General features: G+C 44.2%; 1 protein-coding gene across 5 annotated transcripts; it reads left to right on the top strand.

Moving 5' to 3' along the window:
• The first annotated feature begins 1191 nt into the window (after positions 1-1191).
• Positions 1192-11735, top strand: TP53INP1 (tumor protein p53 inducible nuclear protein 1). 5 transcript variants are annotated; one of them, XM_054059911.1, is made up of 5 exons: positions 1192-1323; positions 4413-4696; positions 5154-5505; positions 7617-7650; positions 10046-10211. In XM_054059911.1, the coding sequence occupies exons 2-5, from the start codon at positions 4585-4587 to the stop codon at positions 10061-10063; spliced, it is 516 nt and encodes a 171-aa protein (XP_053915886.1). In that variant the 5' UTR covers positions 1192-1323; positions 4413-4584; the 3' UTR covers positions 10064-10211. The 5 variants fall into 5 exon arrangements, with proteins under 5 accessions (XP_053915886.1, XP_053915888.1, XP_053915884.1 ...); XM_054059913.1 differs by having other exon boundaries at positions 5157-5505; XM_054059909.1 differs by lacking the exon at positions 7617-7650 and having other exon boundaries at positions 10046-11735.
• The last annotated feature ends 603 nt before the right edge of the window (positions 11736-12338 follow it).

Genomic DNA, 12338 nt, shown 5'->3' on the forward strand with positions numbered 1-12338 from the left:
TTCTTATTTTTTCTTCCTTAAAGAAAAATAGGGAGTGGATGGGGCGAGTGGCCTAATGCACAAGTTTTCTAGGGCTCTGGATGTGTGACTTGGAAACTTTACACGCCAGTTAAGGTGCTTCAGCCTAATCGTTGAGGGTGATCCTCCCCTTCTACTCTGCTCCCCTGAGACTCTGCCTGAAATTCTGCATCCAGTCCAAGAAACACATGAATTTATTGGGGTGGGTCCAAAGGAGGGCCATGAAGGTGATCAAGGGGCCGGAGCACCTTTCCTTTGAGGAAAGAATGAGACAGTTGATGTTGTTCCACCTGGAAGAGAGCAAGCTCCAGTGAAACCTTATTGCAAACGTCCAGTAGTTAAACAAGATTTATAAGAAAGATGAGGACAGATGTCTTAGGACAGCTGTGGCAACAGGACGAGGGGTAATGTCTTGTAAATTAAAAGAGGGTAGATCCAGACTAGATATAAGGAAGAAACATTTTACGATGAGGGTGGTGAGCCCCTGGACGAGGTTGCTCAGAGCAGCTGTGGATACCCCATTCCTGGTGTCCTCCAAGGCTGGGCTGGATGGAATTTTGGGCAACCTGACCTGGCACAGGATTGGACTGGATGCTCTTTGATGGTCCTGCCAACCCATCCTATAAGGATCTCTTCCAGTGCAAAGCATCGTATGAACCCAAACCAGCCTGTGCATATTTAATGATTAATTAAACACGCATAGTTGGTTAACAATCGATTTGCATGCTTAACTACACTACTAATTACGATTTTCTACAGTTCCTAACCACCTCCGTTCCTAACCAGCCGCTCTCCTAGATCAACCCTATAACGACCACTTCACTTACACCACCCCGCGTGCTCAGAACTTTATTGACTCAAAATTAAGGGTCAATAATTTGTCGCCCAAAATTAGGGCGGGGCGACTACCTCCCTGTCACGTGCGTTAGCGACAGCCGCAGGGGGCGCCCATTGGCGGAGGGGCGGGGAGCGGGCGTGGCCTGATCGATGAGCGGGGCGTGACTCGGCCATCCGGCCCCGCCCCCTCGCCAACCAGCAGCAGCGTCCATTGGCGTATAGGCGCGTGAGTGGGCGTGGCCAGAGCGACAGGGCGGCTTCCATTGGTGGACGGGCGCCAGTGGTCGTGGCGAGGCGGGGGAGGGGGGCACGGCGTCCGTCCCCGCCTGGCGGTCACGTGCGTTGGCGACAGGCGGTGGCGGCGGCGCCCATTGGCGGAGGGGCGGGCGCGGGGCGGTGGGACCGGCAGCTGCGCCGCCGCTATAACAACAAAGGGCTCCGCGGGGGACGCGGAGCAGCGCAGGGCAGGTGAGTTCGCTCGACGGGGCCGGGGATGGGATCGCTTACGGGGGTCTGATCGCTCGGGAGAGGCGGTGGGAGGCAGCGGCCGAGCTCACGTTCCCCCGTCACCGCTTCCATCCCGGCTGCTCGGAAAGCCCCGCGGCCGGTTTCCCGTGTTCCCGGCGGCGGGGCTGGGCTGGGCTGGGCTGGGCTGGGCTGGGCTGGGCTGGGGGGGAGCGGCGTCGTGGAGCCTCCTGGTGGCGGTGGGGCCGCGGGGATCGGCCCCGAGCCCGAACGGGAGCTGCCAAAGCTATCGGGACGAGATCATTTTTCCTTTTTTTCTTATTGGTACGCGCCCCATCCTCTCTGCAAGGGACAAAAAAGGAGATTTATGCAACAATGCAGTGTTGCTGCCTGTCTGATTCACTGGAGGCGTCTTCTGTGACAGCCTTTTATCGCACTGTGGTTGCTCCGAGTCTGGTCTCTTCTGGCAGCTGACAGCACTCCAGTTCTCCGACAGGATCTTCCCCTTCAGTCCCCGTGTCCTTTGCCTGCTCCTCGGTGACAGCGTTGCTTCTTGGTCCCCGTTGACTTGCACAGTACTGTGCCGGTAAAGGCACTTGTCCAAAAGGATGTCAAAACATCAACCAGTTTCTAAATGATTCAGATGAGGGGTTTGAGTCATTTTTGGTGGCGGAAGGGAAAGGCACAACCTGCTTTTGATCACTCCAGATCTCCAGCAGGAGCTTCCCTTTCAGCCTCCATCTCCTTCGCCTGCTCCTGAGTGACAGCATCACTTCTTGGGGTGACATTCTTAAAGGCACTTGTCCAAAAGGATGTCAAAACATCAACCAGTTTCTAAATGATTCAGATTTTTTTTTTAAGGTCGTTTTTGGTGGAGGAAGGGAAAGGGACAACCTGCTTTTGATCTACAGAAAGGCAGTCGTAGGTTAACAAGCTGTAGTTTGTTTATGTTTTTGGGAGTGGTGCTGCTTGTCGGAGGTTAATTATTTGATGTCGCTGTGGTGCCTGTTGATCTATAATAAGGGAGTGTGATCTCTCATCTTGCTCCACTCTACACACAGAACAAAGACAGCCCTTGCCTGAAGGTACTCTCACTCTAGATCCAGCAAAGAGGCAGCGCGTGTGTGTGGGAGTACAGGGAAAGGCAGCACTGATCAGCAATTACACTATGGCTTGCTAGTTAGCCTAAATTAAAACTGAACTCTTTTGTTCCTAGACCTTGTGCCAGAAGACGGTTAGGGATAGATGTGGAAGATAACTGGAAAACTACAGGCTTCACGCTTTCCCTTACAGTCCTTTTCTTTATCCTTGGTAAGGTCTGTCTGTAATGGAAGTGATCAGACTTTCTCAAGAAGATGCGTAGGAGCACTGTGGGCATTCAGCGTTTTCTTGGGTAACCCATCCAGGACTTGGTAACCACTGAAAACTGAATTTTACTGCAGTTAAAATGCAGTTCTGCTTGCTATGAATGCTGAAGGAAGGAATAAATGTTTGCCTCTTTCTTCACATAATAGACTACTGTTGTCAATTTTTCCTTCCCTCTGTTAAGACTTTCCTGTTTTGAAAAAAATTTATCATTTATCTTTAGACTCCCGATCATTCTTGTATCTCCCTTTAACAGATCCCATGTGTCATTTTCAAGTGTGGTGGTAAAAAACCAAACTTTTATCACTACTGCAGCTGGGTCATTTGTTTTTAGTCTTGTATTTTCCTGCAGCTGGTGGTTCCTATTGAAGAACTAGGGTGTGTAACTTCTTGAGTTACACTGTACCTTTACCTATTGCTTCTGAAGACTACTTTCAGTTCTAATCCTGTCCTTTTGTGCTGTTTGAATAAGGAGGTAGCTGCACAAATGTATGTAGGTGCAGTGTTGCATGGAGCAGGTGCTTGTCCTTGTATTGAGCAAGTAGGTGATGGAAGTCTTTTGTCCTGGAGTAAGATGAGGCCAGAAAGACCCTTTAGTGTGGCCTGAGAGTTACAGGGTATGCTGGCCTTAAGTAATATTCTTTATGGGTTGCATCTTCTTTCAATGGCTGGGTTTATCTAGTGTAGTGTGTCTTACTCTCTTTCTCTTTCTGAATGCGGACACTCATATCCTCTTTACATGCATATCTTCTTCCCTGTTTAATAATTAAACAGATATTTAATCTGTAATAATTCTGACATGCTGTGATAATTCAAATATTACTATGGTGAAATTAACTTGTAGTTAAACAGATTAATGTTTTTTACGTATAGTCTACTTATTCTGCTACTTCAGTTGTTTCTATTTGTTAGCTCATACATAAATACCCAAAGGCTGTAAGGATGGTGGTCTGAGGTGACAGAGCATTCAGCTTCTTGGTAGTAATGGGATTTTTTTAATCTTAACTGCCAAATTTACAGTTCGGGCTTATGGTAACTAATTACATGTAGATTTAGGGAAGTGTGTTAAGAAATAAGCATTGGTTTTAATTAAGTATACAAGTTACTTTGCCTTGTTACTTAGACTTACCATGCATGACTAGTTGGGCACTTGTTATGAAAATGATCTCACCAGTAATTATGTAGTGCACTTTGAACCTGAGAGGGGACCTATCTTCCTGCTGTATTAACTCATCAGCAGTGGCCCTGAGCTGTATGTGATGGAAAAGAGAAGAAACACTGCCTGGAGCAGCCCTGGAAGCCCTCGTGGGAATCTGGGAGAAGTGTGAGGCTGTGTCAACAGACAGGATGTGGTGTCTGGAGCAGAAAAGGCATACTTGCCCTTCACATATCTCTCTGACCAGGAGGAGGAAGACAGGCAGGGAGCTGGGGGAGCACCTCAGTGAGCGTAGGCTAAGACTCCTGTACAAAAGCCGTCCCTTCGCATAGGGGAAGGTGGGGACCAACAGCTGGACAGACTGTTGAGCGCGGAGGAGGATGTAGAGGAAGGTGCTCCTTCTGTAATTATCTAGCTGCGAGGAATTGTGAATGCCAGTGAAGCTGCCTCTCTTCTTAGGGGAAGAATGTTCACTGATGCCTCAGACTGCACTAATGGGAGGGTTTGTAACTTGTTGCCTAGGGATGTTACCTATTACTTTGTCACTAAGACCTCTGATCATTTTTTGCAGGTTTCACGTAAGCTGTTTACAAGTCATGCCTCTGCATGTCCCGTACCTAAGCTGATAAAGCACCTATGCACTTTAATCTCAAGTCTATGCCACTCTGCTAGTACAGCGTGAGCTGTGCCTTGAACCTTGAACATAAAGACCTACCAGCCAAAGTCTTGTTCCTGCCTTAGTAATGTTCCAGAGGTTAAATAACATGCTCATGGGAGAGATTAATAGCTTGTCCAGCCAAGAGCCAGAGTTCAGTGAGAAAGAAGACGATGAGTGGATTCTAGTTGACTTCATAGGTAAGATGTTTGTCAAACTTATCTTCTGCTTAGAAACCAGTAGGTTTGGAAAAACTTTGCCAAAGTAAAATCAGTGTGGATTAGAGCATAGCATGTCTTTGATAGAAATGTGCCAAAACATGTTATGTAAACTGAGAATAATGATGTCAGGTTAAAGCCTGACACAGGCTTCAGCAGAACCACTTGTACAGATAAAATACGTTTGACTCATTGTGCAATCATATTGCTTTACTGATAACAGTTGTTTTACGTGTCTAGCATGGCTTGTGAGGGAATTCCCTTTCCCCTTGCTTTTAAAAAACTAAGTTGGTGTACATGCTGATAGGTGTTTATTTCTTTTTTTTTCTTTTTTTTTTTTTTTAATATCTCATCTCTGGCTGCATGCGACCTTGTTTTCAACCTCCTGCTATCACCAATGTACATGGGTTCCGCTCAACTGACTAATGGCCACCTACAGCAGACACTTGCACTAATTGCTCTGTGGAGGAAGCAGACATTGCTGAAGAATCAGCCGGAGACAGCTCGCCTGTCTTCTCTTGTTTACCGTCTCCCTTGGAACACTTGCCAGAGACCAGCGAGTCTTGCTTCATCCAGTTTGAGTCGTGTCCCATGGAGGAGAGCTGGTTTATCACCCCACCCCCATGTTTTACTGCAGGTGGATTAACCACTATCAAAGTGGAAACCAGTCCAATGGAGAACCTCCTGATAGAGCATCCCAGCATGTCTGTGTATGCTGTCCATAATACCTGTCACAGCCTTAATGAGACTGGATGTGGAGAGGAGGAGTTTTGCAGCCCAAGTAGTCCCAGGTACGTCTGACTTCTCTTCTCGAGGAGCTCTGTTGCTGAAAATATCTGGTTTCCGCTTGATCAGCTTAGACACTTAATACTGAATTTTCCAGCTTATTTCAGAGCAATTGAATAAGGCATGAATACCACACAAGGTGGGTAGAGTGGTCAGGGCTGCCTGCCTGCCTAGAAAAATGCTATACAAGATGACAGTGTCAGGAGGTAGTTTGGTATGCTATTTTGACACCAATGAATATTTATGGAGCCTGATTGTTCCCTCACAGCATAGACCCCAGTCCTGTTGAAACCGATGGCAGTTAACAGTGTAGCTGATAACGTAGATCTGAAAGCACTTTGGCCTTTCCATAGCTATCTGTATCTATCATAACTGTTGGTCACCTTGTGAGAAAAATATTTTGCTGTAACTATCCTGATACCAAAGTCTATTTTGGTATTTTTTGTTCTTCAATGTAGTGATGGATTAGGGCAGAATTAAGTCTTTCCACAGGTGACTTGTAGAACAAAAGCAAACTGAAATGTTGCACAGAATTTTTCCACCTCAAGGGAAAAAATTGCCCTACAAGCTTCTACTTCTTGTGAGATAAGAAGTTGTGCTGTTTGATTATTTTGATGGGGAGAATATCATAAAGATCCAGCCACGTGGAATTATTGTAGATGTGTTTGTTGTGCACTGCTTCTTTGGGGTTAACTGCCCAGTAAATGCAGCAATAGTCATGTAGTGCTATATGATAGGCTGTTTCAGTTGACTAGATCACTGTATGGGCCTTCCAACTGCCTGGCCTAGTAAGGGTTGACCAAAAATTTGACCTTTCAAACGCTGTCAAGCCTTGTGATGTAGACCACCTCTCTAGGAAGCTTGTCCCAGTGTTTGACCACCCTCTTGGTAATGAATGTTTCTAATGTCCAGTCTGAACCTTCCCTAGCACAGTTTTTTGTTCTCGTGTGTCCTATCACTGGGTACCAGGGAGAAGAGATCAGCACCTCCCACTCTGCTGCCTCCCCTTTAGGAAGCTGAAGAAAGCAGTAAGGTGGTTGCCCCTCAGCCTCCTGTTCTCCAAACTGGACAGTCCTAGAGTCCTTGGCCACTCCTCATAGGACATTCCTAACAGCCCTTTCACCAGCTTTGTTGCCCTCTTCTGGGCACATTCAAGGACCATGGATGTAATCAAGTATACATAGATTTTTACAGACAAGAGTATTTTTGCCACCATGACTCCACACTTGCCCATGTGTTCATTGATTTGGAAATAATTGGATGTTTTGTGAATCTTGGTTAATAATGAATTCTGACTTTTCATCCCATCTGGTGCCTAAATTTAAAAACGCTTTGAAAAAAATAATAGTATAGTGAGCTTTGTTCCACAGGAAAAAATTGTGTAGTGGTAGAGTTGCTGTAGGTAGATAATCACTGACTTTTCTGATCACCTCCTTGCTGTATTTAAAGTTCTTAGCTCAAAGAAATAAGTGACACTGAGAACATGCTGCTGTACAATCCTGAAGTATAGTGCTGATACAGTTAATCTTGGAGAACAGGGGATTTGTGTAAATATTTGGGGAGGGCGGTTTGATGTAAGCATCAGGGGTCTACCTAAGCTGGGGGGAAAGCTATGAGCGCACAGCACCCTTTAAAATGAGGATCTGAAGGAATGTGCAATAGAACTGTCAGCTCTGAGGCATAACTTACTATGTAGATCAGTTTACCTGATCTACGTACCTTAGATAGTAGATCAGTTTATCTAAAATACAATTTATAATGGACTGTAAGATTCTGACTGCTCGGTGACTTGTGAACTAGGGGTACTGGTATAAATTCTCTGGAGAAGAATCTTGTGGTACATTATACTATACATTTAAGCTGCTTTAATGTGTTGAGAGGCTAGAAGCGTGATGATCCTTAACTGGTGTGTAAGTTTCTCACAAATCTGTGCTGTTGCTTTGTTAGAGGGTCTAGACTTTTGTGGGAGTTATTTTGGGTGGCAGAACTGGGAGTAGACTGGGAGCTGACGTAAAGTACAGAAACTGTGGAAATCAATTACTCTGATAATGCAGTAAGTTTCAAAAGCTGTTTTCAAGTCTTTAGTGGTTTAATGCTTGGCCATTTAACATTGTAGGGCCAAGAAAAGCTGCTTAAGGCACACTGGCACAGTAAGTACTACTGTTTTGGGACAGTTCTTTGTGTTTGATCAGACTGCTAGCAACACTGCTTCCTCTAGAGCCTTGTTTGCCAAAACAATACTGGGTTTAGGACTAACCTTTGTGCCAAATGATGTTACTTGATCAAGCCTAACTACTTCTGCTTTAACATGCCAAAATGCTAAGTGCAGAAAAATTACGTAAATATTAATTTGGGGGGGACGGGACACCTGAAGCCTTCAATGTTTCTTGTGGGGTCTGGCTCTATAGCGCAACTAGCAGGACACTTGTGCTTCCTAGACAGAAGATAGATGCCAGGGTTGTAGCAGCAGATAGATGTAGTGGCCGTCTGGCTTTAAGCACAGCCCCTCTGAAATGACATTTTGACAACACTGTTGGAGGCTCATCACTCTGTTCTCTGTCCAGGTCTCACCAGCATCAGACTACCAAAGGAAGGTATTAAGATACCAAAATGCTATATTTTAGAAGAGTGTGTGGCCTTTAGCGAATTCAAACTGCCTCTGCTATCCCAGTTTCACTTCACGTGGCAAGTAGAAGAGTGTTGGTTTGCAAACCAGTATTTGATAGGAGAGGGAGAAACCTTAAACATCTTCAACCAGCAATTCTGAACCAGTTTTTCCCCTTTTGTGGAGGAAATCTATTTGCTCCTTTTAAATTCCTTTCAAAGCAAAAGGATGTTATATGAACTTCTCCCTGTTTGTCAGGTTAGTCATATTTTTCCATAGCAAACTGCAATATTTTGTATTAGCAGTTGATGCCCTTTGCTAGCTAATGACATGTAGCAAGGGCATGCTTAGGAAAAATGGGTTCTAATAACACAATGTGGTGTGGCTTCCCTGCCCCTTACTGCTTTCCCTAGAAAGCCTTTGTTTGAAGTTCCACCTCCAGCACTGTTGAATGTATTAAGGTATTGACCCATATAGAAAACCCTGTATTTGCAGGTACCCTGATGTAAATTAAACCGGTGTAATCTGCATAGAAAAAGCATTTCCAAGGCACTGTGTATTGATTTGTGTTCTTCACATACTTCTTGCTTTGTATTCCAAGTGCTAGGTTTAGGACAATATCCAGTGAGACAACAGTGGGGGGAAACAAACCTGTCACATGTGACTGTTCTGGAATCTGTAGGCTTTAGTCAGTTATCTCACGCTAGCTGAGGAGCCAAAAGCAAGTGGACTTGGCTATTTGAAAGGAAAAAAAGGTAGAGGAGAGAGTATACTCCCTGACCCAGAATATTTTGCCTCAGGGTTGAGTAGTGGGAGGTGGAAGAGCTCATATCTCTGCCAGGTACCTGCAAGACCCCAAGAACAAAGCAACAAGGGTATACTGTGGCACAGCAGGCCAGACTTAAATCTCCAGAGATGTCAAAATAAATGCAAGTTAAGCTCCTCCAGAAGAGATTGTATTATAGAAGCATGCTAGTGCTGGAGAACAGACTTTGCAAGGGACTTCTTGCTCACACCTGAGCAAGCTCCTGGTTTTGCACACGTCTTTCTTGGGCACCACTGAATTGACAGTAGTTGGGTCCTGGGAGGAGACAACAGCTCCCATGCTGCTGGTCTCACAGCAGCTATGGCACTCAGACTTGGGATTTGCTTTGCTTTTAAAACTGCCAGGCTATTTTTAGCTTTACTTTGGAAATTTCAGGAAACACCAGTGATTGTTCTGTGAAGTAGGGAAGTCCTTTTTTCAACGTGTCGGTCCCTGCTTGCGTAGGTTGCTGTTTTGTTGGTTTATTTTTTTCTCCACTAGTGCATGATGCAGTAAGGATTTGCCAAAACTGCTGACTCTCTGCTCATAAAATCTAGAGGGTTGTTTGAGGAAAAAGTTTTGGGTTTTTTTCAAAGTTATTTCCCATGTGTGTCACAACTGGTCAGTCTTTCCCATTAATTTGCATGAACACTGTTTGGATTTAGTTGTGTGGCTGGCAATCCAAATGCACTTTGATCAGTGTGTTTCTGTTTTCAGGCAGAATCACCTGTATTCAATAAGGTTTTAAACCAAACTTTGCCTGCTGGAGAACTCAAAGACTTCTAAATCTGGAGCAGCATGACACACATCGCCTTATATATCTGATCTATATGGCATCCTGGCCTTAGGGAGGTGGGGTGGGGAAGGAAGGGTGCAGTAGCATAATACACTGAAAGTCCAAAGGCTGTTGTGGTGCCTTCATGCTAAAAGTGAGTCAGCAGCTCTATGCAATACTTAACAGTGTGGTTTTCCTAAACCAGATTGACCTCGCCTCAGCCCAAATCTCTGTCCAGTAGCATAAAGATGCCCTTTCGAAATGCTGGATGTTGGTGTCCTTGTTCTCCTGCCCTCTATAGTTTGCGTGTCTTGTCAATGTAACTCAGTAATGACTGATACCTACTTGTTACATTTCTAGACTGGAGGCCCAAAATGAAATGGGACAGCGTGTTCACTGCTATGTCACAGCCCTTGCTACGCGTTCAACTTTTCTGGAAAAAAACAAGAGCTTTCGTCCTACTCACTGGATAAAAGAACACAATGAAAGACACTATCTCAACAGGAACAGTCTCCGTCGCCAAAACCTTACCAGGGATTGCCACTCTCGGCAAATCAAGCACAATGGACTTTTTGTTCACCAGCCTTGCCAGCGTCAGTTCAATTACTGATGGCTCTTGTGGTTTTAATCTATGGTCTAATTGTTTTTTAGGTTGCTCTTGTTTTCATGTGTAGGTAAGTGTGGTCAATCTGAAGCTGATCGTCAGTCTCTCAAACGCAATCGTTAACTAGTGTTGCATTCATTTGAAATGACACATAAATCTCCAAACATCTTGCAGCAAGTCCTAGGCATTGATATTTAACATCAATGTCTGGGAAGCCTATCAGTATGATAGTTTGTGCTGGTTTTATAAACTATGATGTATAGGTGGGTTCTTAGTTGATATTTTAAAGTAACTTAACTGATGTGGAAATCAGTTACGTTTTGCATTAATCAAAGTGGAGTTAGAAAATTTGAGGTTAGCTGTATGCTTTAATGACCAGTACTTGACAGCTTGTGTATCTGTCTGTATTCAGCATTTATGATTACTTTCTAACAAGGAAATACTATAGCTGCCAGTGGATATTATATAGCTACGCTGAACTGTTACAAGAAGGACATCTAATCTAAATTGCCTAGTACCTACTTGTGTTAGTGGAGTCTGTGTAGGTGTGTTGGGTACCTAATATGGGTATCAGAAAAGGGTTAAATGTCCCCCAATATTGTTGCAGTATGATATGGCACTGGTGTTACAGATGTAGTACCTCACAGTGGAGTGGAAGGAAAAGTGGACCTCTGGGTTAAGTGCAGACGCACAACCTAGGGAACTGAACTGGGTTTTACTCGTTGCAGTTCAGGTTCTTACTCCCTTTCTCTAATTCTTCCTCTTTCTGTCTTCGAAAGATGTATTTGCCCTACCCTATTTCGTTTAGCCTCTGGTCTAGTTGAAGAAAAAAGATGGTGGATCGACCGTTCTTTTAATCCTGTTAGTAGCTGATTACTCTTTAAAGAAGTCAGGCTGATGGGATAGCTATTTCTGAGCTGCTAACTGCTGTTATATTCTCATATTTACGGATTGAGAGTAGCTGAAAAATAGTTAGGATGGCTTTATTAGAAGTCCTCCTGATCTTTCTCTTTTTCTCTCTCTGTGAAAATGAAGTCTGAGTTAATTGTGACTGGAAATGAAGGGCAGTGCGTGGCAGGGAGAGGAGCGTGCTGAAAACCAGTCTTACAGAACTAAACACAGTGATAACAGGGTGTGTAAAAAAAAAAAAAAAAAAAAAGAAGAGGTAGGTGGGCAGTTGTTTTTCTCCTATCCCACTGGGGACAGAATCATATCCAGAAGGACTGGATAGCAATTCTGTGGGCCAACAGGGAAGAAAAGCCATTCAAAACTAACAAATAGTTTTCTTAAGAACACTGTGCAAGATGTTTTGGAAGTTGGCAGGCACTTTAAGTTCACCTGTTATTACACAGCAGCTGCATGGCGTGCTGAACCCTAGCAGATCAATCTGGGAAGTAGATTAAATGTCTGTGGAGATGAGGAAGCAGAAATCTGCACCGAAAGAAAGGGGGGATGTGTAAATAAGTTTGTCCCCCTTTCTGTCAGTGCTTTAATGTGACTTACTGATTTTTAACTCGTGTTTAGTGCCTAGGGCATTAAAATGGTAACATTACATTCAACCATGTCTTCCAGTAGTCCTTATACAGAAGTTGGTATAAGGCGTCATGCAAGGAGTCTTTGAAATTGGGCAAGATCAATAATGTGAATTATGCCAGAACTATGAAGTATTTTAAAATCGGCCAAATGCTTCAGTTTCACTGAAGCAAAACCCCAGGAGTTTGGATTGACCTTGATGTAGTGGTACTGTTGCACATTCTGCAGCTGGAATTGTTGTGGAATGTATTTGGTGTACAGAAAACAGCATTTTTAACCTCTGTTTTACTGCAGATGTGCTGCTTCACTGGGATTAGTTAGGCAAAGGGATGTTGACCAATAGTTAAATGTATAAAAGCAAGTGGTGCTTTCCTGGATATGCTTTTTTAAAGACACATTGGATTCATATGGACAGTGAAAGAAAACAAAATTTGTCACATCCTGAGTTTCCAAAACAGATTTTGTTATTACTCTTTCAGCAGTATGTGCCTGTGTCCATACAACAAATCTTTTGTG

Source organism: Cuculus canorus, chromosome 2 (genome assembly GCF_017976375.1).
Source record: "Cuculus canorus isolate bCucCan1 chromosome 2, bCucCan1.pri, whole genome shotgun sequence".
Classification (NCBI taxonomy): domain Eukaryota; kingdom Metazoa; phylum Chordata; class Aves; order Cuculiformes; family Cuculidae; genus Cuculus; species Cuculus canorus.

What these genes read in the sequence shown, in the direction of transcription:
- TP53INP1 (XM_054059909.1), top strand. Translation starts at nt 4,585, where the DNA reads ATGTTCCAGAGGTTAAATAACATGCTCATGGGAGAGATTAATAGCTTG. An exon ending in GATTCTAGTTGACTTCATAG is followed by an intron (nt 4,697 to 5,153) that starts GTAAGATGTTTG and finishes GGCCACCTACAG; the next exon opens with CAGACACTTGCACTAATTGC. An exon ending in TGCAGCCCAAGTAGTCCCAG is followed by an intron (nt 5,506 to 10,045) that starts GTACGTCTGACT and finishes TTACATTTCTAG; the next exon opens with ACTGGAGGCCCAAAATGAAA.